General features: G+C 50.1%; 2 protein-coding genes across 2 annotated transcripts in view; both read left to right on the top strand.

Annotated features, from left to right (window-relative positions):
- The window catches only part of Esyt3 (extended synaptotagmin 3), a 46,136-nt gene that overhangs the window by 9,593 nt on the left and 9,103 nt on the right, over positions 1 to 27,440 (top strand). The window contains exons 2-12 of the mRNA XM_038322604.1: positions 10,404 to 10,445; positions 12,898 to 13,032; positions 15,361 to 15,437; positions 16,835 to 16,901; positions 17,966 to 18,055; positions 18,921 to 18,976; positions 20,753 to 20,873; positions 24,369 to 24,539; positions 25,255 to 25,337; positions 26,779 to 26,827; positions 27,266 to 27,355. Of these exons, the coding sequence (XP_038178532.1) occupies positions 10,404 to 10,445; positions 12,898 to 13,032; positions 15,361 to 15,437; positions 16,835 to 16,901; positions 17,966 to 18,055; positions 18,921 to 18,976; positions 20,753 to 20,873; positions 24,369 to 24,539; positions 25,255 to 25,337; positions 26,779 to 26,827; positions 27,266 to 27,355 (981 nt within the window). The remainder of the gene's footprint in view (positions 1 to 10,403; positions 10,446 to 12,897; positions 13,033 to 15,360; positions 15,438 to 16,834; positions 16,902 to 17,965; positions 18,056 to 18,920; positions 18,977 to 20,752; positions 20,874 to 24,368; positions 24,540 to 25,254; positions 25,338 to 26,778; positions 26,828 to 27,265; positions 27,356 to 27,440) is intronic.
- On the top strand, positions 7,097 to 7,764 carry LOC119809641 (39S ribosomal protein L30, mitochondrial-like). Its single transcript, XM_038322605.1, has 2 exons — positions 7,097 to 7,111; positions 7,193 to 7,764. The coding sequence occupies exon 2, from the start codon at positions 7,220 to 7,222 to the stop codon at positions 7,751 to 7,753; it is 534 nt and encodes a 177-aa protein (XP_038178533.1). The 5' UTR covers positions 7,097 to 7,111; positions 7,193 to 7,219; the 3' UTR covers positions 7,754 to 7,764.

Genomic DNA, 27,440 nt, shown 5'->3' with positions numbered 1-27,440 from the left:
GCTGGGCAGCTGGTCGTTGTTGGAACTATGGGAATTCCAGCTGATCAATCTCTCTGTTGCTGGGCCCAGCTGGTTTAGACCAGTTTGCTAGCTGGGTATGTTATTAAGAGCCTGCGGATTACAGGATAGCACCAGACAGGTTGGCAGAGCAATTATTTCTCTGAAAGCATGTTTAGCAGGGTAATTTAAAGCAGAAAGGGGCAATTTAAAAGTAGTTGTCAGCCAGGTGTGTCACATACCTGTAATCTCAGGACTCAAGAAGGTGAGGCAGGACAGCCTGGACTACTTAGTGAAATTCGTCTCAAAACAGAATGTAAACATGGAAGTAGTTTTCATAGCTGAATATTTGCCTCCTGGCAAAAAGGGGGAGGGGGTGCTGTGTGTCCTCATGACAAAAATTAGTGAAATAGAGGATGGCTTTCCTAGGAAAGCCACTGGATCAGCCCCTGTGGTGTGGTCTCCAGGCCCAGAAGGGGCAGCCTGAGGGCCAGCAGCCAGTCTTTGTGGGACGTGTCTATACAGTACCCAAAATGTGAGGGTTTCAGATGGGGGATTAGTTTGAGTCTGTGGGCATGTGTGCGTGAGTGTGTGTGTGTGTGTGTGCGCGCGTGCGTGCGTGAGCAAGTGTGTGTGCGTATGTGTGTGTGTGTGCATGTGTGTGTATGTGTGTGCATTTTAGAGCAAGGAAGACCCATGAGGCATTTTTTTTAAGTAAGGGTTTGCATTTTTGTATATGTGAGTCTGGATGTGCCTGTGGGTCTTTCTCTCCCACCACTGTGTGTGTGTGTGTGTGTGTGTGTGTGTGTGTGTGTGTAGACAGGAAAACCCTTTAAGTGATGCCTCCTCCAGCGTCCTGTCTCCTCTGGAGAGGGTGCAATGGCCCAAAGTTCCATAATAACACATACCTCAAGCCCGGGCTCTTCAGTGTGTCTGGTAGGATTTAACTGTCCCTCTGGGCTCTGTTTTCCTCACTGCTTTGGAACCATTGTTCCTAAAGGTTTTAGTAAGTAGATTTCAGACATCTCCACCTAAAGATGGACACAGTATCTTAGGTGGGCTCTGTCTGCTTGGGGATTTGACTTAAACCTCAGCTTGCTTTAGTTTCTCTTCTTAAGCTCTCATTACCTCTATTCCCTGCTTAATTGCCATTGGTTGAAATAGCAGCCTATGGTCAGGTGTGTCTGCCAAGCTTAACAATATGACCCTGATTCCTAGGACTCATATGGTAGAAGGGAGAGAACTGACTCCCTCCGTTAACCTCTGACCCTCTGACCTCTGCATGCATCCCAAGAATGGCTATGGTGGTTGGACCATGTGACAGGCCTGTTTTAGGGACACGTTCTTGCCTGTGGTACATCATCTGGGATAGTACCCAAGTTTCTCTGGAAACGAAGCAGGGCAGCGCTCTGGCCCGCTTAGAAGTAGGCTCACTTCCGTATCCCTGGATCGTGTATGAGTGGAGCCTCAGCCCTGTGAAAAACCTGTGACTGAAGATCAGGGCCAGAACCTGCCCCTCTGAGCTCCTGGCCACACTGTCCACTGCAGAGGCAGTTCTTTCTGCTGGGATATCCCACCTTTCACGTGGAGGAGCAGTCCCAGAGCCAAGCAGAAGCACAGCATTAATATTCCAGGGTTTACCTTGCAGCTATTCCTGGAAGAGCCCTTGTAAATTAACTAAGGCCCAGAGGACGTGCACTTGGTGACAGCAGTATCACCAGGAGAGCTGAGATCCAGGCAGTGACTCTGGCGCCATGGCCAGAGGCAGCGGAGGAGCTACCTCCTTGGGGTCTGAGTAGACTCTCCCACAACTCTGATCTTGTTCTTTCCCACCTTCACATGGAAAGGGGACTCTTGGTAGTTCAGGTGCTGCGGTGGTCTGCCTTCCAGATTCAGAGAGCCCTCAGCTTAAGGAGCTGCCCAGGAAATTTCCTGTTTCGATTTTATAGAAATGTCTGACGATACTTCCAGAATGATCCAAGAGAATCAGGGAGCATTGGAACAGAAAGCTTGGTGGCTTTGAGACTCTGTCTTGTGTTGAGCAACCATCTTCCTTTGCTGCTCCCTTTCTTCCTTAGTAAGGAAAGACAAAATGGAGGCTCTAATTGGTTTCCTTTACCAGGCCTCCTATATGGCACTTCCATTGGGCAGGGTTTCCTATGGCCCTTATGGGCTCTGGGCCGGCCTATTGGTGACTGTGTGTGTCTGGGACACAGATCTCTCAACTAATGGGCAGAGCCAGGCAAGCACCCACCAGCTGTATGTCCTCTGACAGCTGTGTGCCTCTCTCCGTCCTCTAGGCCCTTGTCAGTGAGTACTGTTTCTCAAAATGGAGGCACCAGGAGATTCAACTGGATTCTGGGTGGGATAGATGGGGACACACAGTCCAGGGACCTTGTATGGACCTGAGATCCAAAGGTTCAGAGGGCTTTCATAACTTCTGGTAACAGCTGCCACTTCTGAGGTTCTTCTGGGTCATAAAGGGGCCTGGGCACCTTGTATGCATTGTCCCGTTTCATCTACCTAGGAATCCTGGAAAAGGGCATTGAGCCCATTCTGCACTTGAGAAAATAGGGGCACAGTGAAGAAGAATTTAGTTTTTATTGTTAGGAATGTTACATGACTATATCATTTCTCAACAGTTTTAGGACTCTGTCCCATGGTGAGCTACTATCTTCCTTTGCTGCTCTCTCTGTTCCTCAGTAAGAAAAGACAGAGGCTTTGATTGAGGCCTTTGCCAGGCCTCTGTGTGTGACTTTTCCTTTGGGAAAGCGCGTGCACCCGCACTCAGAGTCAGGTAAGAATGAAAACTAAAGTACCATGAGCCCTTCTCTTCAGACCTTATCCTGGTGCTTCAGCAAGCACAGAGGAGGAGGAAACGGAACCCTTGCTGTGCAAAGGCTCTGGGGTGAGGGATGTTTTCCTGTTGGTTCTGCTGCCCCTAACCATGTCAAGAGAGTGCTCAATGGCTCTTGAGCTTCCACTGTGGCTCCCTGCTCTCTGTTTCCATGGTGACCTAAGCACTCAGGCTGCTACTGCTCCACTTCCTGGCTAGCCTGCCTCCATCAGCTCTGCAGGCGCCGCCATGGCATCAGCTGCCTAGGGAAGTCAGCTTTCCAACGACTGGGTTCCAAAGCTCGTCCCTCTCAGGAACCCAGACCTTCTGCACATTCTGGGTCAGCAGGTTTGGAGCTAGGTCCCATCTTTAGTTCTGGTAGGGAAGAGCAGTAGCAAAGACATGGAATCCGCCTAGACATCTGGCCTATCCACAGATGGCCAAGGAAACGTGGCATTCATGCACAAGGAATGGGATTTTACTTAGGTTTTGGGAAAAATGGAATTATTAGAATTTCAGGAAAATGGATGGGACTGGAAGATATTAAATGAAGTGATCTAATCTCATGAAGACAAAAGTCACATGCTGTCACATGAATGGATCCTGACAGTCAATGTTTGTGTTCATGCAAATAAAGGTTTGTGGGAGGGGGTGTAGACTGTGGAGCCATGAGTGGCCATGAGTAGGGAGCAAGGGGGCACGAAAGGCTCATGTGACGTTGAGAGCGCTCCAGGGAAGGTAGGCCGTGGAAGAGACGGAGAGAAGCAACAAAGACAATTTAAAAATACCACCAGAAACCTGATTGTTCTTAAAGACTTCTTAAAGTTACGTTGCTGTTTATTTACTTATTTTTGTGCTTTCCCCCCACCCCCGTGTGAACATGTGTGGCGGTCAGAAGATAGCTTGGGGGAGTTGGTTCTCAGCTTCTGCCGTGAGTTTCAGGGTTTGAATTCTGATCATCAGGCTTAGTGGCAGGCATCTTTACTCACTGAGCCACCTTGCCAGCCCCAAGCTTAATTTTTCATAAGCTAATAAAAGAAAAACTTAACGAATGAAAGGTTGAGGGCTGGAGAGAGAGTTCCAAGATCATGAGACGTTACTGCTTATGCAGAAGCCCTGCATCCATGTTGGGTGGCCCACGAGTGCCTGTAACCCCAACTCTGCTGGCCTCCTCAGACACTGCCTTCGGGTACACATGTTCTGCATGCAGACATACATGCACACAGTTCAAAAGCTTTTTAAAAAAAATGTCGAAAATAGTGTATAAAAAAAACCTACAAATCCCAGCACTCGGGAGGCAGAGGCAGGCGGATCTCTGTGAGTTCGAGACCAGCCTGGTCTACAAGAGCTAGTTCCAGGACAGGCTCTAAAGCTGCAGAGAAACCCTGTCTCGAAAAAACAAAACAAAACAAAACAAAACAAAAAAAACTACAACTGAGCAACTTGGCAACAAAAGCAGACTGGAGTAGCAATTGTCATTATAGACACAGTGGAGTTTGATGCAAGTCTGACCGCAAGGAACGATGATGCATGCTCGTAAAGGGTGATAATTAGCTGTCATCATGCACACATCGATTTCACAATACGAAGCTGAAATCGAAGTTGGCAGCTGACACGAGGAAGTAGATGGGCCAGCAGTGGAACCTGGAAATCCTGGTCTACCCCTCTGTGACAGCAGCCAATCAAGCAAAAAGTAAACAGAAGCAAAAATATATTAGCAAGATCATCATTCATAGGAGTCACCCACCCATGGAACGGTCACAGAAATGATTCGTGTTCCAGCTCACAGAGGAACAAAGGTTCCATCTTTGTTCATACAAAGAAATAATAGAAAACAGTAATAGGAAGCTATAGAAATCTCAAATCTATGTATTTTTCATTAGATTTTTTTATATTACATGTGATATATATGTATGTGTGTGTATGTGTGTACCCAGAGAAGTCAAAAGAGGGCATCAGATCCCCTGGAACTAGAAGGTGGAGAGAGATTGAGGAAGACACCCGATCACCAGATGTTAACCTCTGGCTTCTGCATGCATATGCACACATGTGCCTTCTTTCTCTCTCTTGCTCCCTTCTTCTCTCTAACACACACACACACACACACACTCAGAAATATAAGGCCCAAGTAAAACATAGTTTATCTCAAGAGTTAGATAGCTTTTTTCTTTAAAATTTTAATTATTTCTCCTTAATAATTATAATTTTTGAGATTATAATATAATTACATCATTTGTCCTGTTTCTTTCAGCCTCCCACTCGAAACCTTCTCATGCACCTCTCCTGTCTTGCTTGCTTTTTAATTCATGGCCTCTTTTTCTTTAATTGTTGCTGTTGATGGTGGTGGTGGTGGTATATGTGTGTACACACAGACACACATGTATATATTCATAAACACATAAACACAACCTATATAATGTTCCTTGTATGTGTATGTTTTCAGGGATGATCAGTTGATTGGATAACCAATGGGAAGACTGTTTCCTCAGCTCCCAGCATTCCTTAGTTGCTGTAGTTCTTTGTGTAAGGTTGAGACATCATGGGCTTTGTCTAGTTTAGCATGTCTGAGTTGTCCTTGTTCAACTTGTGTTTAGGTAGTCATGTTGGTAAGACCGCATGGGTGTAGCTCTTGACATTCCTAGGAGAGACAATCCCACAGCAAACTCCCTGGTCTCTCCTCCTCCCTCTTCTGCAGTGACCCTGAGTCTTAGGTGGAGGAGTTGGTTTACAGATGTGTCTACTGGGAGTGGGCTCCATAACTCTACATTTTTATTTTATTTGTTGGTTTTACGAGACAGGGTTTCTCTGTGTAGTTCTGGTTGTCCTGGAACTAGCTCTTGTAGACCAGACTGACCTCGAACTCACAGAGATCCGCCTGCCTTTGCCTCTCAAGTACAGGGATTAAAGGCGTGCGCCACCACTGCCCGGCCTCGTAACTCTACATTTTGACTACTTGCGGTTTCCTGTAATCGTCTCCATCTGTCGCAAAGAGAAGTTTCCTTGACGAAGGATGGGCTTACATGTACCTGTGGGTCTAAGGACAGACATTTAGGATGTAGTTGGGGATTATAGGGGTTAAGTCGCAGTTGAAGGGTTTTCTCTAAGATCATGGCTTCACAGCTCCAGTAGTTGGCTAGGTTTCTGGCATCAGGCATGGTTTCCTACTTGTTGGGTGAGTGCTGGCTCTGTTCTAAAAGCACTGTCATTTAAGCTCACTCCATTCATACAGACTTGACGGCCATGATTGTCTCAGTGGGCTTAAGAAGGTGTTGGAGATCTTAAATGCCCTTGTGGAAAGAAAGCCCATAGATTAGAGAGCTTCCTCCACCCTGACAGGTGCTGACCTAAGACCCCCACACACTAAAATGTGTTTTACAGGAAAGACCCTAGAAGCTTCCCCTGAAGGCCAAAGCCCAAGCAGAGATGCTCCATTTCTCCATTGCCACTTATCAATCACATGCCCTGGCTGATTAGGGAAAGCACAGGAAATATGCAAAGACAAGGACAGCAAGCAAGAAAGATAAGAATGTTACTGGAGCCAATAATATATATAAAACCTAGAAGAAAGCCCGATGTGGTGTGTGTGGTGTGTATCTGTATGCCGGGCGGGGACAGGAGGGTCAGCAATTAAAAGTCAGCCTTAGTCATGTAGAAAGTTTGGGGCTTCATGAGGCCCTGTAAAGAAAGAGAGGGAGCAGGGAAGAGAGGGAGGGAGGGTTGGAAGAGGGAAAAAAGGAAGAGAAACCAACAAATAACCTAGGAATATCGAACAATTAGAACGAACCGAAATGCTCAGCAGAGTTTTGTGCCAAACCCACAAAGTTCTCTGACAAAATGTATAGAATTTTTATAGAACAAGTTTTATGACTGTAAACAGAACATGATGAACGCTGATGTAAACTCTAGTGGCGTACTGTCAGGGTCCCTGTGGGCTGTCTGCTGCAGTGGTTTGATCCAGAACACCCCAGAGCCCTGTGGCAAAGGCTTCCAGCTCCATGGGGATGCAGTTGGAAGGTGGTGAAGCTGTAACGGGTGAGGTTTAGTGGAAGGAAGTTGGGACATCCCTGGGGTCCTCAGATGGGATGCTGGGACTCCGAGAGCTGGGCGTCTGGGGTGTTTTCATCACAGTGATCAGGGCCAGCTAACACATCACCATTATCTACAGAAGTTTGGAAAAGAAAAGCAAAAAGGGACGATCACTGAGAAAACCACCCCGGTCATTTTGAAAAGAAATTGTAACTGGATTCCGCTTCCTCCGGCTGCACCGAGAGGTCGCGGGTTCCTACTATGTAGCTCTGGCTGGAACGCTGTCAACCTTTATCACTGCTGGTGTTACGTATCCCTGATCACCTGGTGGAGCCTCTGCAGGGAAGAATTACTACACTTATGGCTGGTGTTTTGCGTTCAGTATTTCAGAGGCCTCCAGGCAGACTGCTGACTGTGAAGAAAGGTGTGGAATCTCTCATTGGTACAGATTGGATTCGTCACAAATTTACCAGATCAAGGATTCCAGATAAAGTGTTTCAGCCTAAACCTGAAGATCATGAAAAATATGGTGGGGACCCCGAGCACCCTCATAAACTACACATTGTTACAAGAATAAAAAGTACAAAAAGGCGCCCATACTGGGAAAAGGATACAATCAAGATGCTTGGACTGCAGAAGGCACACACCCCTCAAATTCACAAGAACATCCCTTCAGTGAATGCAAAGTTGAAAGTAGTTAAACACTTGATACGTATCCAGCCCCTGAAGCTGCCACAAGGACTTCCCACAGAAGAGACCATGTCTAGCACGTGCCTCAAGAGCACTGGGGAATTGGTGGTACAGTGGCATCTGAAGCCTGTGGAGCAGGAAGCAAAGTCTGGATGCCACACAGCTGCAGATTGCAAACCGCAGTTAGGAAACGTTTCTCATTAAAGTGTTTATCAACAGTAAAAAAAAAAAAAAAAAAAAAAAAAAAAAAAAGAAAAAAGAAATTGTAACTGAAAGTGTGAACAGGAAAACAAACTAATGGGCTTGAAGCCCGACTAGAAACACACGCTATGCACAGTCCAGAGTGCAGAGAAAGGGTATGTGTTTGTGTGTGTGTGTGTGTGTGGTGTATGTGTGTGGTGTATGTATGTGTGTGTGTGGTGTATGTGTGTGTGTGTGGTGTATGTGTGTGTGGTGTATGTGTGTGTGTATATGTGTGGTGGGTGGGTGTGTGGGTGTGTGGTGTGGGTGTGTGTATGGTGTGTGTGTGGTGTGTGTGTGTGGTGTGTGTGTGGTGTGTTAGAGGTTTTGCTGTCTGGTCGTGGAAGATTGCCTTAGGGGAAGTAGGACAGAGAAGCATAAAATGATATCTTATCCTATTAAAAAAATTCTAGGGAGAGTATAGATCTAAATCTGTAAGTCACAGATAAAAACTCAGGATAGTCTTGAGAGTTTGGCATGGGTAGAGATTTCTCCAGAAATAGGAAAAAGCGGGTATGATGGGGAAATAGGTCGACTGGCTTTTCTACAGCAGAGCTGGCTAGTGTCAGGCTTCTGTCTGTGCTCACTGGGCACAGGTATTGGCTCCCGTGCACCAGCTCTCCAAGGTAAAGACAGATGCTGAGATTCAGACTGAGGGGTGCCCCTGGGAGCATGTGTCACACTGGATGCCCTGGTGGTCTTGTTTTCTTAGACTGAATTGCTGTCCTCGATGGGGGTTCAAACCATCTGTGGAGAGCCTCTTGGTGAAGAGCCTCGGAGGCAGTTTTGGTGAACCGAGAGAGACCATGGCAACTTCAGAAACGTGGGCCTGATCCGTGTTGCTCCCATCCTTTCAGGGCGGGTGTGGGTCACCTTAACACAAGCGTGGGCTGTCCATTGATAACTCACAGCCCTGACTGTGCTCTGGAATCACCCGAGGAGCTTGTTAAAAATAAGTCAAAGGGCCCCACCCCAGCACACTCTGATTCAGGAGGTGCCAGGCTTAGGAATCGACATCTGACTGGCTCCCATGGGTGGCCAGCGTTAGACCTGCTGAACTGGATCGGCCTCCAGGGTCCAGAGGCAGAACAGCTCAGCTGCCAAGGATGGAGACCCACCTGGGCTGGGAATGTGGCAGGCTTCACACCCAGAGTGTGCCGGAGCAGGAAGTATGGTAGCTTGGGATGGAGAGGGAATGGTCCAGCAGAGGGGCAGTGCCAGTGAGGGACTGACTGAGGCGTAACTCTCCTGTCTTAGTCTTGCCCCTGTGCCCAAGTGGTCTGCTCTCTACCGTCTCCTTTATCAGCCTGAGCCTTGGGGGCAAGAAGCTGACCTTCATGCCTGCGTGCATTTATTCAGTGTTCTTCCCTGTCACTTCATTCCTTGGGTGTTTACTAGGACATTCCTGTGCCACAGCCAGGCTGCAGCAGGCAGCCATACATTTCCAGCTGGTTAGAGAGAGAGGAGAGACCAAAGGGCTGTCATAAAGTGTATGGAGTTCTACCATGGAGAACCATCAGACACCCAAGAGGGACATCTGTCCTCTACTTTGGAAACCTAGAAATGACAGCAGCAGTGGAAGAGACCAGGGATGGGTGAGGGGGACTGTGTGACACGCCGGGAACCTGCAGGGACCTTGGTAGGAAGGTGGGGGGTTGGACTAAGAGGTCCAGGGGAGATCATAAGGGTGGAGGAAAATCATGTGGATGTTAGCCTGCAACCTGGGACCCACTAGCCCTGCTGGCCCCTTTGACTCATCAGGAGCTGGAAGAATGGCTGGGACTTACGGGAACTTAAGTGGCTTTGTGACAAGGCCCGAGGGTTCTCTTTGCTAGAGAGTGGGAGGCTTGGGTGGGACTCCTTGAGAGGAAGGAAAGGGGAAGAGGGCGGGTGCTTCTGCACAGCCACTCCCCCAGTGGCCATTGAAAATGCCACTCTGGTAGCCGGGCGGTGGTGGCGCACGCCTTTAATCCCAGCACTCGGGAGGCAGAGGCAGGCGGATCTCTGTGAGTTCGAGGCCAGCCTGGTCTACAAGAGCTAGTTCCAGGACAGGCTCCAAAAGCTACAGAGAAACCCTGTCTCGAAAAACCAAAAGAAAAAGAAAATGGCACCCTGTTAAAGATGGTTGTCACTAAGTTGGGACATTTTCTGATAAAATTCTGAATTTCTCTTTGCTTAGCTGAGTTTTACCCTTGCTGGGTGTTGTTGTTGTTGTTGTTGTTGTTATTTTAACATAGAGCGTATCACTTGCGTCCTTAAAAATGAATAAATGAAATTTGTAAGGTGCAATCTTGCTTGTTAACGCAGGGGAGCTGGGGATGTTCAGTACATGCCAAGACGCAGCCTGCAGGCTCTTCCCTCCACAGCTCAACACAGCTGCACTCGTGGCCGAGGGAAGAGAACAACTGCGGGTGGTCTTCCTCAGGCCACCGCAGAAGGCACTAGGCAGGGCCCAGTGTGCCGTGGATGCTGAGGGCACCCTTGTGACCTACACAGAGCAAGGGGTGGGGACTCACTGAGCCACTATTCCGGGCAGCAGGACCAGGCTTGCCAAGCCTTTTGCTGGGGGCATGTGATGCAGGCCTAAATTCTCTTTGGGATTTCTCTTTTCTAGATACACTTTCCAGATGTGGAGCGCGTGGAATGGGCCAATAAGGTAAGGCCATTGGTGGGCAGGAAGGGCGGGGTTCATTTCAGGCCTGTCATCCTCACATGCAGGGACTCAACACCCAAGTCCCTGAGCAACCTGACGGGAGTGCTGTGCAAACCCAAGCCTCAGATTGAACTTGCCTTGCTAGGGACAGGAGAGAGGCCCCTCCACTGCCAAGCTTCCATCCGTTCCTCCATTGATGCATTCACAGAGATGTTTTCTTCTCTTAAAGGTTTTTTCCTTTAAGTTTTAAATTAGTATCTGAACTGAGGAGAAAAGTTTGTTGTTTTTGAAAGTACAGAGAAAATTTATAGAGAAAAGAACAACTCTAATCTTCCTCCTCTCAAGATGACTGTATAAGGAAAGGAAGATACCAATTAGACACAGCATCGGGGCTCCATGCGGCTCCCAGCCCAGCTACAAAACCACTGCTGTGTTCCCAGCCCAGCTACAAAACCTTGGGCAATTTTCCCAGCCTCTTGAGCCAGTTTCCTTATCTGTAAAATGGGAGTGATTATGATTTCTGTCCAAGCGCGCGTGAGTACCGGTTCACTGATATCACTGCCGTGACTGGTGGAAGGTCATCTAAGGGAATTCCCCTGGTGCTGGCTAGCTGCTCCGTTTCCCGCCTGTCCATCTGCACCAGGAACTCTGACTCTTTAGATGGTCCCCACCTCCCCCCCAGCCTGATCTGTGAGGGGTCCCTTGCAGCCTGCACCTCTAGGCTCCTGCCTCTCCTACTTCACCCTGGGAGGAGATTTGATCCATAGCAGCATCACTGAGGTCAGGGGTTAGCACTCATGACCGTTGTTAGTCTAAGGCTGATATTTTCACATTCCTGGACATGTCATTGCCAAGCATATTAAAAACTGCCCCAGCCTCCAGGTAGGATATAGAGGAAACAGCTCACTACTTTGGGAATGACCAGGGTTCTGGGATAAAGAGCTGGGAATCAGGCCTTGGGGACACACTCTGCAGAGCCCTTCCTGTGTGTGCCAGCCAGGCCCTGATCACTGTTGAGCTTGAATCTTGACTGAAGGCCACGTGGCTGTGGAGGCAGCCGTTAGGATGGAGTACCACGTGGCTGTGGAGGCAGCCGTTAGGATGGAGTGCCACGTGGCCATGGAGGCAGCCGTGGAGGTGAACCACATGTGAGGGTAATGCCACGAACACTGGAGAACACCGGAAGATGGTGTAGAAGAGGTCTCCAATAGAGTGGGAGGATGAGCCCCTGGGTCCCATATAGCTTCAGGCTCTACCATGATTATGGGAAGGACCGGAGTGGAGGAGGGGCACCTTTATACTGAAGCCCGAAGCCCCCACTACTGCTGTCACTTGCCCCTGCCACCCAGCATCTTCACGCGGTTACAATAGAAAGTGACCATTACTGGTTAAAAAAAAAAAAAAAAGAAACTGAAACAGTCTTTAGGTCATTTAAAAACATGGTGCCTTGCCAGTGAGATAGTTTGTCCGTCCCCATGACGTACATGGTCCGGGAGAACAGACTTCTGCTTTGCCCTCTGACCGCCACATGAGTGCTATAGTGCAAGCATGTGTGCGTATGCACACGCACACACACACATCATACACAGTGTAAACAAAAAAAAATTCTACCAATATCATTTTGGCAAAATTTGTTCATTGTGTAGTATGTCCTCATGACATCGTTTTCTGTCAACAATGAACCAAAATACTAAAGTGGTCCCGTGGATTATGACTGGAGCTGAACATTTCCTGTCGAGTGTCTCAGCCGTGTCTGTTTACAAACACTGCCTACTGTGTGCGTTCTAGTTGCCTGCAGTACTCACCATAGTAACTTGCTGGGCAGGTTTGGAGCCTTGGAGCCATAGGCTGTACCAATCCACTGGGTGTGTAGTAGGCTAGACCGTCTGGGTTTATGTAAGTACACTTGGTATTTGCACAAGTATTAGAGCATAGGCACATAAGGCCCTGGCATCAGGAGGAACTTGGTCCCACTCATGGCTTTCAGACCAGCCCTGTGACTCATCCTGGCGCAGAAATGGACCAAAGTCTGCCTTTTTTGGCTTGTAGAAATTATACTCCTAGGAAACAATTTATCAATCTCTTCTGTCATCATTTTTTCCTTAAACCATTAGCATATGTTACTATGTAAGGCACAGTGCAGAGCAAGGATGTGTTTAGGGCAGATTGAATGGTTTTAAATTGCTGAATTAGACTGAAGTGTTCCCATAGTTCTCTCAAAATACACCTAACCTTCTGCCTGGCAGTGGGCTCGGCTGCTGTCATCAGGTGTTTACAGAATGGGTTGATGGGCAGGTGGGAGGCTAGTGGGCAAGCCACATGCCTGTGGACGCCACCCGTGGACCAGGCTGCTGTGGACCTGCAGTCTGTGGATGCCCCCATGGGACCAGGCTGCTGTTGACCTGCAGTCTGGGACACAGAGCTGACCTCCAAGGGCCCCCGTCTCAACTTGCAGATCATCATGCAGATCTGGCCCTACCTAAGCATGATCATGGAGAACAAGATCCGGGAGAAACTGGAGCCCAAGATCCGGGAGAAGAGTGTCCACCTCAGAACCTTCACCTTCACCAAGCTCTACTTTGGGCAGAAGGTTGGTGATGCCTCTGTGAGGTCAGCCTGGACTTCCTGGGCAGTCTTTTCTTGTCCTCTCTTCCTGGTCCCCCCACCCAGGACAGTACTTGGTTTTGAGGATGCCACTGGGCCTCAGAGAGCCAGAGCCCCTGCCTGTGTTTCCCAGCTCATCAGCCCCAGGGCACAGCCCTCGCCTCCTGTCTTCCTACCCAACTTTCCAGGCTCCAAGGAAACCATGGTCAGAGAGCAGAAAGAAGCTGAAGGAAAATAGTTCCTCTTTTCTTCTAGAAACTTTAGAAGCATGCACAGAGGGAGCCAGACAGCTAGAAAGACGAACAAGTTGTACTTGCTAACTCCAAGGGTCAGCTGTGATCTCTGCCACTAGGCAGTTCAGGGTATTAGGAGCTCACACGAGTTCTGTGGAGACCACAGGCATCCCGAAAGAAGTGATGTCTGAGTTGCGTTTGGAGAACTCGGCGGCAGAGCAAGGGAACTTCACACTGCTGAGTTTAGAGCAGAGCCTGTGCTACCAGGCCACTCCTTGGGTACTGAACCTGGGGAGGCTGACCAGATGTTCTAGCCCTGCAGGTGACTGGCCTCACTCCTCCTGCCCTTTCGAGGCCTTCTGTTCTTGGCCTTGCCCATCTCCTCTCTGTTCCTCATCTTCCTGTTTCCCTTTCTTCCACTGACTGACTGGGGGGTTCTCCCAGGACCCCCTGTGCATGCCCCTGTGCATGCCCCTGTGCATGCCCCTGTGCATTTGCCCCGCCCTCTTCTTTCACATACGCCAGTGTCTTTAGCATCCTCTGTGCTGCGGTAAGCTAGGGCCAGTGGCCCACCTTCTCTAAGCTCCAGTTTCCTGACACATGAAAGGACAAGACCAGTTTCTAAGGACTCCTCTGAGGCATGAACACCGGGCCAGGCCTCAGGTGGCCTCTGCAGCTGGGTGAACCATGTCCCAAATGTGGAAGCCATGTTCTGGTCTGGTGCCATTGTCTAACTGTGAACCTGAACCAAGACTATCCTGCCTGGCATATAGTGGGCACCCTAATACCTCTCCCTGAAGGTGAGGTATTGGGGTAGCTGAACATTCAGAGGTTCCAGGTGATCTTCTACTCCCGGCAAATGGTGACTGAACACAGTACCCCTCCCCCAGACCACACTTCCAATGAGCCAGGGCAGAGCCAGGCTGTGTGTGCCCTTTGCAGCTTTTACAATTCTGGAGACTCCTAAAGAAAAATATAAAGTTAAAAGTTGCCTAACACATGGAAGGTCTTAGGTTCAATTCCGGGTACCAGAAGAAGTCTAAAATACCAAATAAACAATTAACTATGAGGAAACAAATTAGAGGTGTAAAAAAAAAAAACATTGTGTTTTTAATGAACTCCATACTCGGAGAGTCTATTCAAAGGTTAATACATGTTTATATTTTACGTTATGTGTTTGTCTGAGTGACCTTGATGTGCACCACACTTGTGCCCAAGGAGAGCAGCAGACCCCTGGAACTGGACTGGCAGGTGGTTGTGAGCCACTGTGCAGGTTCTGGGAACCAAACCCTGTTCTTCTGCAAGAGCAGAGAGTTCTCTGAACCATGGAGCCATCTCTCCAGCCCCAGTAATATATTTTCAAATGCTGCTTTCTGTGGAGTGAGCAGAAATCTAATGGGATCCTTTCTCCTTGTGGAACTGGTCGAATTATTTCCAGTTACTTACTGTGAAAAATCTCAAACATACGAAATGTTTAGTGAATTATTCAGTGAACGTCTCAGGTCTGTTCTCTAAACTGTGCAGATGCTAATATCTTGCTGTGCTTGATTTATTATATATCCAGGCCTCTGTCTTTATAGTCATCTTTAAAATGCACTCTAAACAACATCAGACATTCGTGAACTTTTTACCTCAGCATTTTGGCATGCATATTACTAACTCAGGTGCAAATGAAATTTAGTTTTTACTCTTGATTAGTCTTAGCCAGAGTACCTGAGGGAGCAGTGAACATGGGGGGGGGGGATGAAAACAGAAGGGATTGGATCTCTGAGCCAGTGACCCTGCCTTCACCCTACCCCTGTGGGGCCAGCTCCTTCCCATCTGCCACACTCCTATTAAACTCTTTAGGAGACTTTCCTACTCACTCTCCCAACTCTCCCCACTGGGTGGGGCAGAGTGGCTGTTCTTTATTTGACTTCACCCTTTCCACTATCTCAGGGCTAGGCTGTAGGCATATGAGGTCAAGCTAGGTCCCCATTGTCCTGTCTTCTCCAGGCCAAGGCCTCCTAGAGTCGATCCTGTTCAATAGCTGTGACAGGAAGGAGAAGCAAGGGCATCCATAGTCCTGCCTTTTTTTTCAGTGCCCCAAGGTGAATGGTGTTAAGGCACACACTGACAAATGTAACCGGAGGAAAGTGACCCTGGATCTGCAGCTCTGGTGAGTCCTGGTGTCTTGGGGACAGGCAGGGTAACTCTAGACAGCAGCTTGAAGATAAAGTGGCTTTGTGTGTACTCTGGTTTGGGGCGTGAAAGCCTTCCTAGGACCACAGCATCTCTGGGCTGAGACCCAGGTCTTTGTAAAAGGTGGGGTACAGAAAAGTGGGTGGGGGTGACTGGCCCCAAATAGCCAGCCCTGGCTCACTCCTCAGCCTGAGCCTGGCATCTTGCACCCCCAGCAGCTCTGCAGGACTTTCTTGCAAGCCATAGCTGGGCCACTTGGAGGGTCAGAGTCGTCTCTGGAGAGGTGGGTAGAGGGGGCAGGTATAACGAGAGAAGGCAGGTGCTTGTGCTGAGCCCCGGGAGCTTCGAGCAGAGAGGAGAGGCTGTCTGAAGAGCTGGCCTCTGGCACACCAGGAAAACTAGAGTCAGCTGTGAGAGGTTGGTCAGCGGGCTGCACACTGCACTGGGCGTGGGCGTGTCTTTCCAGTGAGGCTCACAATGGGCTTGAGCCAGGAAGGGAGGAGATTCAAGCAATACATCTCTCCAGAGGTGCTGAGGCGTTGACAGTGTGTTTGAGGACAGGAAGAGAGTGGTTGTCATTCCTTCCCAGAGACTCACATTACTTGTCGTTGGCAGAAACAGAAGATGGCTCTGAGGCCACCCTCTTAGGAGCTGGTCTCCATTGTGTGTGTTGGAAGGGTAGCAGACCACAAAGTACCCCTGGCCCCAGATGCTCTGTCACAAGACCCTCCTATGAATATTTCAGTCTCTCAGGTGGCACTTAGCACCACTGCCACCCTGTTCTGCCTGTCCCTGCTGACCAAGCATTTCTGTGGTCTGACAGCGGGCTCATATGCCCATGTGTGCAGGTGTGTGACAGTCACCTCCTCTTAGCTTCCTCCAGACCTTTGACAGTCTCTTGACATTTACCCCCAAAGGCACCCACTCTGGGCTCCTCAGGGCCCGTCACCTGGCAGGGGCCACCAGCTGGTCCTGTCTCCAAGGTTCTATCACCCACCTCCAGCAACAACTAGAGATGATGGCGGGGTGAACCTGGGGGTGCTGCACACATGTTCCCTTGATCAGGGATCCAGAAGTGGTAGAGGAACAGCATGTTTACCAGAAACATCCTTTTCATTCATGGGTGCCCTGGGGCTAGGTGATACCGCAAAGCCCTGCTTTCCTAGACAGAGGTGGGGATGTGCCGAAGACGCCAGGTGTAGGAGTTGGGGGGGGGGGTGGGAAGAAAGGCTGAGGCTATGGAAAAGTGACGAGCTGATGTCAACTGAGACCTGATGGCCAGCAATAAGGGTTGAGGCTGTGTATCACTGGGCAAGTTGCCTGCCTGCTCTGAGCAGTAGCCTCCCTCCCCCTCCCCCCTGCATCCCATTTCAGCTACATCGGGGACTGTGAAATCAGCGTGGAGCTTCAGAAGATCCGAGCAGGTGTGAACGGCATCCAGGTGAGGGAGGATGCCGTGACTGCTGCCCCAGCCCCTGCACTGGGCTCCGGAAAGTGGGATCAGCTCACACTGGAATGTTGATGTTTGTTCTAATTATACACGGAGCCTTATTCTTCATTATAATCATCCGGCCTTAGTTTGGCTTGTTTCTAGCCAGCTGTTCTTAAATTATCCCATCTATCTAAGAGGCCTCCAGGCCTCCTCCTTGTCTTCTGTGTATCTGATTTTCACTCTTAATCCACGGCTGGCTGGGTGGCTGGGTGGCTGGGTGGCTGGGTGGCTGGCCCCTAACATCCTCCTCTCCTTGCTCCTTCCCCTCTTCCAGATTTCTCCTTCTCTTTATTCTTTCTGCCTGCCAGTCCCACCTATCCTTTCTCCTGCCTCGCTGTTGGCCATTCAGCTCTTTATTAGACCATCAGGTGTTTTAGACAGGAAAAGAATCACAGCTTCACAGAGTTAAACAAATGTAGCATAGACAAAATCAACACATCTTTATATCGTTAAACAAATGTTCCACAGCATAAACGAAAGCAACACACCTTAGAGTAATTTTCCACAACACTGGACCATGCTGTGAAGGACACAGTGGCACCAGACGTGGACTGGTGGCACGGGAGCAGCTGTGAGGTCACATAGCAAGTGGTGCTGGGCTCCACTAACCTACTAGGCCTTGGGCTCTAGAGCCACCTGTGTGTCAAGTCTCCAGAGGTTTTGTCTGCCTAGGAAAGTGAGGGAGAGCCATAGCTGAGACCCAGGTGGACCTGGAGGTGGAAATACCTCTCTCCGGAGTCCTGTGCCGATCTGGAAGGCATGTCTGTGTCCCAGCCACCCCAGCTGCTCACACGCCACAGTATAGTTAGTTCATGGCCTTTGGGGGGCAGCAGTGGGGTCATAGCTGTGTCCAGGTCCCCGAACATAAGCTGTGGTCCCTTCAGTGAAAGCAGGTGACCTAGGCAGGAGTACCTGACAGAGAGGGAAGGTGACATGTGATAATGAAGCCACAGGGGACTGAGTGGCAGGTATGGGAACGGGTTTGGTCCCTCACAGCTCTCTGTGCCTACCAGTTGCAGGGCACCCTGCGCATCATCCTGGAGCCCCTGCTAGAGGACAAGCCCTTTGTGGGAGCTGTGACCATATTCTTCCTTCAAAAGCCGGTGAGCTCAAAACCTAGGGACAGGCCTGATGCCTTCCATGAGCAGACATTGAACCTCCTGTGTTGGGATTTAGCCTGAGAATGGACATTGCTTTAACCCAGCACAGCTGGACACCTATGGTTCAATCCTAATTGGTCCTTAAGGCAACCTCAAGGAGTTACCGAACTGAAAGAGGGTCACAAGGTTTAGAAATTTCTCTGAGACAAATCTGGGCTCGTGAGAACAGACCAACCTGGCTGTGTGGCAAAGTCCCCTTCAGTGGTGGTCCTGGCGTGAAGCAGCAGGCCTGACCAGCCTAAGCTAAGGCCTGGAGCCTTGTTCTAGTTTAATCCTGTTATTGTGTTCAAACACTGACCAGAAGCAGCTTAGGAGAGGAGTGGGCTTATTTTAGCATACAGGTAACAGTCCGTCACTGAGGGAAGTTGGGGCAGGAATCCAAGCAGAGACCTAAAGCAGAAACCATGGAGGAAAGCTGCTTGCTAGCTCAGTCTCATGCTTACCTAGCTTTCTTATACAACCCAGGACAACCTCCTGCCTGGGGGAATATGTCACCCACAGTGGACTGGGTCCTCCTATATCAATTAACACTCAAGACACCCCCCTACAGCCAGGATTGGGGGAATCCCTCAATTGAGGCTTCTCAGGTGGCTTTAAACTGTGCCAAGTTGATAGAGCTAGCTAGGACCCTCTTCCCAAGCCCTAGGGCAGGTTTGGCAGACTGAGAAACATCCTCCCTACCTCATCTTGCAATAGGTCCACCCCGGCAAATAGGGTTCTCCCTTTTGGGGGGATATGAGGAGTTTGGGAAAGGTATCAGCCCTGGGTTGCCTGCTCCTTGAGCCTAGCAGCCTCCCTCTGCCCACAGCACCTGCAGATCAACTGGACCGGCTTGACCAACCTGCTGGACATGCCGGGTATCAAGTAAGTGCCTGGGGTGGGGCTCCCTGGAGCCCTAACAGCTGTGAGCTGCACAGAGGCTGCATTCCCCCACCCTGCATAATGAGTGGGAAAGGGGGGGCAAGTACCCGTGTGTATGTGTGTGTGTGCTCACGCACCTGCAGAAAGCTAGCCCGTGGACAGGTGCACACACTCCTGCTGACAGCTTTGCTCAGTGCTAGACTGAGGAGCCAGGCTTCTTTGTCTTGAAGTTGCCCAAGCACATGCACACGTGTGGTAGAATCCTACTGTGTGTGGAACACAGGTGTGTGTCCTCACGCTTCACCCTTCCCCACTCCCACTGTAGTGAGATGCCCAGTTGGCCCCTGTGACGTGGTTGCACAGAGATGGGAAGGGACATTTTCCCAGCAGAGGCCAGTGAGAAAGGACAGGACTAGGGGAATCTCAGCTTCCCAGGCGAGGTGCAGGCAGCTTTCAGACACCAGGCGTTCCTCAAGGAGCCGAGGAGAGTGCTAGCATCATTGTTTGCCTCTCCAGGAGGCAGGGTCACCTGGGTTGGTCAGGAAGGCTATTGGATGTCTCTGTGGGTCCCAAAGAGGGCCAAGTATATGCTCACTGGGGATGTCCCCCTCTGATCTCATTGTTCCACATGGAGAGAATTCGGTCTTGCACCTTTTCTCCTGTTCTTTGGAAATTCCAGACAAGCATACAATGAAATCTCTCCACCATCCACTTTCTCCTCTGACTCTCCCCGGGCTCCCAACACATCTCCTCCCAACTTCATGTCCTCTTTTTATTTTCATTTTAAATAACCCATGAAGTCGAGTCATCAATGCTGACTATATGTGCATAACTGTGGGTCCATCTCCTGAAGCATGGGAAAATCTGCCAGTGGCCACTCTCTCAAGAGTGGTTCTCCCTCTACCAGCAGCTGCCCATTGCCAATAGATTCCCAGTTATTGATGAGGCCTGGAGAGTTCCTCCCCATTTAGGCCTAAATTTTGTGTCTGCTTTGATCTTGCATGTGTCCTGCGCAGGTAACCACAGCTGCTCCGAGTTCATGAGCCTGATAGCCATGTCATGTCCAGGAGCCATCATTTAACCTATTGGCTCTTTCTTCCCACCACCTCCCCTGCGGTGGTCCCTGAACTTTGGCAAGGGGATTGATAACGATGTCCCTTTTAAGCAGCCACACACTGTTACTCAAAGAAGACTTTTTGAGTATTGAGTAGCTATTGTGCGCTGGTCCTGCTGCTACTGTCCATCTGTGGGGAAGGTGAGCCAAGTAGTAAGAGAACGTCACCAGTGTCAAGGAAGAGAAAGGCTTCAGTGGCCGGCTGTTGTCTTGTGTCCTGTAGACTCAGCACTGTTCTCAGTGCTGCACCCACAACTCCCTTCACATCTGTTCCGGGTGCAGCCGTTAGCAGCCAAGGGATGGGGACACCCATCTGAGGCAGGGCAGCTAGGGAGTATGATGGGAATCTTGACCTAGGATCTGTTCTTAAAGCGCTCTGTGTTGCCTAGGAACAAGCAGGACCTTTTTTTTTTTTTTTTTTTTTTTTAAATTGGGCGTGGAGAGTGCAAGCAGGATGCTCCTCCTTGGGTCAATAACATGTCTAGGTCATAGGATGTATATCTGTTTCGTGCCCAGCAGCTGGTCAGGAAGAGACCAGCGTTGCCTCTGGTGGAGCCTTCTGCCAAGCTAGTCTCTTAGTGCCAGCTCTGAGGATGGGTACAGGGGCAGGTGGCATGCGGAAGCAATGTCACCCCCTCCATAGCTGGCCACGCCTGATGTTTCAGTGACGTATCAGACAGCCTGCTGGAAGACCTCATTGCTGCCCACCTGGTGCTGCCCAACCGTGTGACTGTACCTGTGAAGAAGGGGCTGGATATAACCAACCTGCGCTTCCCTCTGCCCAGCGTGAGTACCGGGAGCTGGCTCGAGTGTTGGGCCAATGAGGAGGGACGCAGGCCATGGCTGGGTTCTGAACGGTGCTCACTAGTGGTCATCCTCATGTTCATTTGAGGTCATGGCAGCCTATTTCACAGGGTGGCGCAGAGGCTGGGAAGGGTGTGCGACTTGCCCAAAGTCACCATCTGGGAAGGGGTAGAACCCATGTAGTTTTACCATGTTTCTGTCCCCCGTGTAGATTGCAGTTGAAACTGTAGGTAGGCATTCCACGACACCCGAGGTCCCCTTCCTCCCTCAGGAAGGGTCCCTTAATTCTGGGAGCTTTCTGTAGATCCCTTGGGATCTACAGAAAAGACAGGTTCTTGGTTGACCCAGGATGGGAATTCTTTGGCTCCTGATCCCATTTTCCCCAGTGTCTGGATCCATTAATGAGACACTCCCCTCCCCTGGAGAGTGCCCTGTGGTTGCCCTACAAATAGTAGCACTGGCTAAGGGGCTGCAGTTAGGGGCCCTGGAGGAAGAAAACATCCATTTTACTGTGCCAGGTGAAAAGCCGCAGGCCTTCTGCTCATGCTAGGCCTGACATACACTGTCGTACACACTTGAAGTTCAGGGACGTGGGCTGGCCAGGGAGGCAGCATGGATGTCCCCAGTCTTCCCATGATGGCTCACTGGCTTTCATCCACACTACATGCAGTCCCATAGCAACGTAAACACCGTCTCACCAATGTAAGAGTTCCTAAAATCATGTGCATTCCCCTAGGAATGTCCTGACAGTTTGCGACATTAGAACTCTTTGGGGGACAGCTTCTATGTGTTTCTGGTAACTGGTCATAGATATTTACATTTATTTCATTCTGTTCTCTATCTTCAAGTTTTAGTTTTGAATTTTTCTACAGTTATGTAACATAGTTGTGTGTTTTCTAAAGGCCAATACCCAAACTGCATCTTAGGTAGTCTTACTGCCTCTCGTTCCTTTCCCCCAGTCCCTGGCTTCCCCCCCCCCACTAAAGTAATGGTTTTTATCCCATTGTACTTGAGTGTTAGTTAATGTGGACACACACACACACACACAGTCATATGTGTGCATCTTTGTTTATATTCATAGTCCTGTTTCCTTTTTAGTTTTTTTTATATTTATTTATTTATTATGTATACAATATTCTGTCTGTGTGTATGCCTGACGGCCAGAAGAGGGCACCAGACCCCATTACAGATGGCTGTGAGCCACCATGTGGTTGCTGGGAATTGAACTCAGGACCTTTGGAAGAGCAGGCAATGCTCTTAACCTCTGAGCCATCTCTCCAGCCCTCCTTTCTAGGTTTTGATTAGTTCTTTGAGAATTTCATATAGTGTATTTTGGAGAGGGGACATGACACGAATGCCGAGAAGGTCCACTCCAGCCAGCCGGGAGCTGCTAGGGGGAGAATTAACGTAGCAGGGCTGTCACCTGACTTCCTGTCTCCCTGGAATTTTGTCTGGTTCAAGCTTGCGCAGGTCTTGGGCATGCGGTCACATAATGCAGCCCCCTGCTATGTCTGGAAAACACTGTTTCTTTGTAGTCATCCATGGCTTATTACAATATTTCCACTTCCTCTTCTGCAATGATCCCTGAGCTGGGGTGTGATCTAGATGTCGTGTTTAGGGCTGAGCATTCTAGTCTCTTATTTTCTGCACCTCAGTGAGTCGTGGGTCTCTGTTAATCACCATCCACTGCAAAAAGAAACTTCTCCAGGGCTGGGAGGTGCTCTAATATATGGGTCAAACCATAACTCGTTGGGAGTTAGTTTAATACCACATTCATTTAGCAGAAATAGTGGTAGAGTGTCCCCTGGAGCCATGGCCAATCATAGCCCCAGGTATGGATTCCATCTTGCGGAGTGGGCCTTAAGTTCAGTCGGGAAGTGCTGTTCACTCCCATGACATCCGTTTCTCTATTGCACCAGTGACCATGTATTGCCAGGCCAGTCATTGTAGCTTTCAGGGTTCACAGCCGGGGAAGACTGATGCCTTTCTCCCCCAGTGGCATGTATAGCACTATGGAAGTTAGCCGGTGGAAAAGGAAGTTTCCAGGTCAGTACCAGCCTGGGTTCTCCCTGTCCTATGACTCACGTGCATGATATCTTCAGCAGCAGGGTTGTCTTAGTTAGGGTTTTTATTGCTGTGGAGACACCATGACAATGGCGATGCTTAGAAAACATTTAACTGGGGTGGTGGCTTACAGTTTCAGAGCTTAGTCCATTATCATCATGGTGGGGAGCATGGCAGCATGCACGCAGACATGGTACTGGGTATATCTTGATATGCAGGGCATAGGAAGTTGAAAGTCACACTGTGGGGAGTTTGAGCACAAGAAACCTCAAAGCCAGCTCCCACAGTGACACACTTCCCCTAACGAATTCACATCTCCTAATGGTGCCTCTCCTTTGGGGCGGGGAGGACATTTTTGTTCAAATTACCACAAGGGTCTTATCAAATCCTGGAGGGTACAAGAGCATTGGCAGAAGCCTGTAATGTTTGGGAGTCTGTGAGGACAGTTCCAATAGAGGTAACCCATCTGTGAAGTAGAGACATTGCCACCCTATTGTTATAGGGCAACTCCATTTAAGTGTGTGTGTTATGTGTGTATACATGTGTTAGGAAGCTTCTACAGTAGTATAGGCCGTAAGTGGTAGTTATCGTGATCCCCATTTCTTTGAAAGATGTTAGTGTATTATTTTCCTTATCTGCTTTTATTGCTAACTGTATCACAGAACCCCACTGCCACGGTACAGATAAAGCCTCCCACATCCGTGCTGATGGCTGCACAGCCCTTCACTGTGGCAGGTCCTATCACTGCACCACCAGCCTTGTTGATGGACAGCCAGGCTGTGTCTGGCCTTCTGCTGGAGACGACAGTGCAATGAGCAGCCTGTGCAAGGATCTTTATTTTTTTTTGCCAGTGTGCCTAAGGGTAGATTTCTCAAGGTTGTTTTGGAGATCAAAAAAAATATATGTGTTAACTGATACATTGTACCAGGAAAGAGGCATAGCCTAAGATTCAGGAACTGTGACTTTCCAATTTTCTTTTTTTTTTTTTTTTTTTTGCTTTTCTTTTAAACAGTGTGAGTGTGGGGAAAGGGTCTGTCCTGTGGTGGATGATACTTGAGGCATTATGCATACAGAGACCTACCACCAGTGCAGGCAGGCCCATAACATGCTGCCTGAAGTATCCCTAGCTTTCAGTTTACGTAGTTTTCCAGCAGTGCTGAAGGAGGAGCAGGAACAGCCTCAGCCGAGCCAGCCGTTCATGTCGAGTCTAGAGAAGAGTGTGGGAAGGCCAAAGCCTTGGGTAGAGCCATGGACCCTGCCACCAGTTGCTGTGTGGCCTTGGCTCAGTCACTGTTATCTCTGGCTGCCTTCTCTGTCCAACAGTGACCTCTGGTGGCTTTGGTCCTGGGATCTTGGACTTGAGGCTGGCACCCCAAGGAGGCAGTTGTGACCTGGGGCTTGGGTGTTTCTCAGGGGGTGATTAGAGTCCATTTGCTGGAGGCTGAGAAGCTGGCCCAGAAGGACAACTTCCTAGGGCTTGGATGCAAGTCAGACCCATACGCCAAGGTGAGCATTGGCCTGCAGCACTGCCGGAGCAGGACCGTCTACAAGAACCTGAACCCCACCTGGAATGAAGTGTTTGAGGTGAGTTCTCTTCCATCTGTCTTGGAAGGCCTAGTGTCTCCAGGCTTCTCCCTGGGCTGTGATGAGCAAGCGGCTCTCATGGCCCAACAGGGAAACCATGGTTAGTGGGAGAGACTTGTTATGGGCAGATAGGACTTTGTAATTCTTGCTTCCCTGTCCAGCAGGCTCAGAGGTAGGCTCTTCTCACCCCATAGTCAGTGCCCCTTCCCCACCAGAATTGGCTGTGGGATGTTTGCAAATGGAAGGAAAAGAACAGTGCACGGGGGCAGTTCTGCCCATAGCTCCCAGCCTTCCCTGCTGCTGGGTGGGTGCAACTCAAAGCCGTCAGTCACAAGTTCCAGGGCCACCTCCCAGCTGCCCCTTTCCTTACAACGCTATCGGCTTGCTTTGTTAGATCTGGTCCCTGGCAGTGGAAGCAGGACGACCAAGGGAAGCTTAGTTTCCTGCTGTCCCACAGCCCCCGGTGAGGAGACTGTGAGAGCACAAAGGCAGAGCAGATGGCAGCCAGTGTCCTCTGGGCACCATGCTGTGGCATGCCTGTGCGGTATCTGGTCCTCTCTGCTTGCCTACAGAGGAGGGGCATTGCTTTCTTACAGGCAGGGTCCTGAGGGACCAGCAAGGCCAGGGCCCTAAGCTGGGCTTTGGCTGTCTGTGGGGTTTAGATCTGATTCAGCAGTCAAGACCTGCAGGGCAAGATGCTTCTCTGTCCTTGCAGTTCATGGTGTACGAAGTGCCTGGGCAGGACCTGGAGGTGGACCTGTATGACGAAGATACTGACAGGGATGACTTTCTGGGCAGGTGAGGAGTGGGGAGCTGGGCTTTGGAGCTTCTTTACTGCCTGGGGTACAAGGCTGGACCTTGGGGCATTTAGTGTGCACAGACCTCAGTGCTTAGTGACCTGCGACTCTCTATGGCTACCGTGGCAACAGTGAGTGTGCCAGGCAATCTGCTCTAACATTGTACAGTCCGGTTACAAACCTCCCCAGGCGTCCCCAGCCCTGACCTAGGCCCTGGAGGAGAGTAGAGGTACAGAGACTCATGTCCCCACTCAGAATCTACCCAGAATCCCAGTTGGAACAGGGAGCAAGGTGGCATGATGACTAGGTGCTCAACGATCACACCCAGATCTCAAGGCTATGGGAGGGCTCACATGAGCCCTGTGGGGTTGCTTGGCTGAATCTTACTTAGTCTAGAGAGCCCCCTCCTTGAAGAACCTATACAGGTACCAGCCCTTAAAATGCTTACTGCCCAAGTCTTTGTGGCCTCCCAATGCCCTCCTGTGGAAGACACTAGCTGAATGTTTGAATACATTTACCTAAGAATTCAGTGTGGGGCCATCGTGGTGTGCTAGCAAGTAGAGAAGGGCAGCTGGATTCCACCTCCCACAAGAGGGCCCAAGATGCCTGTGTCTGTGAGCGGAGGAGCATGACCGGGTGACGTGGCGGCAGGCGAAGAAGCGACTCAGATCTTATGCCCCTGTAGTCCGCAGCTTGTTTTCCTGAGTATGGAGTTGTAACAAGTTGAAATATGAACAAATAAATGGAAGACGCAGCTCCCCGCCGGGTGCTGGTCATTTCTGGTGTCTTTGTGGTGTAGTGTTGTGGGTGGGAAGTGGGGCTCATGGCACTTGCCTTCCAGGGCTGAGTTCAGGTCCGTGTTGAATGTGCACACTTCCGAGTCACACAGGAACTGCTTCCGCCCTCGGGCTGGCAGGACCCGTGGGTTGGATTTGGGTCATGGTAGGCTAGAGGAACACTGTGATACAGGACTTCCTGGCTTCCTCACACATAGATCATCAGTTAGTGCCACTTCCAGGGCACTGGTACCAGTTTTCAAGTCAGAGGGGCATCTGACTGTTAAAGTGCCGTTGGCATTTAGATGGCACAGGAAGCCAAATTCCTGTGATTCATGGACAGGTTTGCACAATGAAGAATCAAATCACCGCACTCAACATGCTAACAGCCAATAATTGTCAAAAGACCCAGAGGTGATGAATCTAGACCTCAGCTTGTCCCCTCTGGGCTGGGAGCCACTCCCTCCCCACAGTCTAAGTGCAGTGGAGCAGAAGGTTAGCTAGCCTTTCCCTCCTCATGAGCTGCAAATGGTCTCCCGCTGTTTACCTGGAGGAATGAGGCCACTGTCCCAATGGCCACATCCAGTCATTTGAGAACAGAGTTCCATGTGCGCCGCCAGGGCCTGCTCTGGCCACTGTTGTGCTCACCCTCTCCTTTCCTTCCAGCCTGCAGATCTGCCTGGGAGATGTCATGATGAACAGAGTGGTTGATGAGGTAGGGCGGCTCTTCCAGCACCCTCCCCCCAGGAACACCCTGGGCATGGCTCTGGCAGGTCACTTCGGCCATCTGGCCCTATGTGATGGGTCCCCTCTGTGCAGGGCTGTACCCATACCCATTCTCAGGGACAAGAATTGGGTGAGGCCCAGATGGGTACAGGGCACCCCCTAGGGCTGGGGTTAGAAGTTTCTTTGGGAAATGTCCACAGACTAAGGAAACTCAGCAAGGGAGTCGCATTATAGAGGAAGATAGGCTAGACCTGGGTTTCATTGTCCCCAACTGTAAGACTCCTGCCCGGCATCTGCCAGTCCCACTGCATCTGCTGTGCCCTCTTCGGGTTGGTTAACCGTTTCCCCTAGTCTCAAAACTACGCAGTCCCCAGGTCGTCGGTAGCCTATCTCCATCCCTGAGCGCTCCTCCCCCTCTGCCCCACAGTGGTTTGTTCTCAATGGCACAACCAGCGGGAGGCTGCACCTGAGGCTGGAGTGGCTCTCCCTGCTCACGGACCAGGAAGTGCTGCTGGAGGTGAGGGGGTGGCAGTGGCTGAGGCACAGAAAGGATGGTCAGGGGAGGAGACTGGCTTCTACCTACTGTGTGCCGGCAGAGGCGA

Source organism: Arvicola amphibius, chromosome 3, assembly GCF_903992535.2.
Source record: "Arvicola amphibius chromosome 3, mArvAmp1.2, whole genome shotgun sequence".
Lineage (NCBI taxonomy): Eukaryota > Metazoa > Chordata > Mammalia > Rodentia > Cricetidae > Arvicola > Arvicola amphibius.
This window is presented reverse-complemented; position numbering and strand designations above follow the sequence as displayed.

Coding starts and splice junctions, on each gene's coding strand:
- LOC119809641 (XM_038322605.1), top strand. CDS start 7,220: ATGGCTGGTGTTTTGCGTTCAGTATTTCAGAGGCCTCCAGGCAGACTG.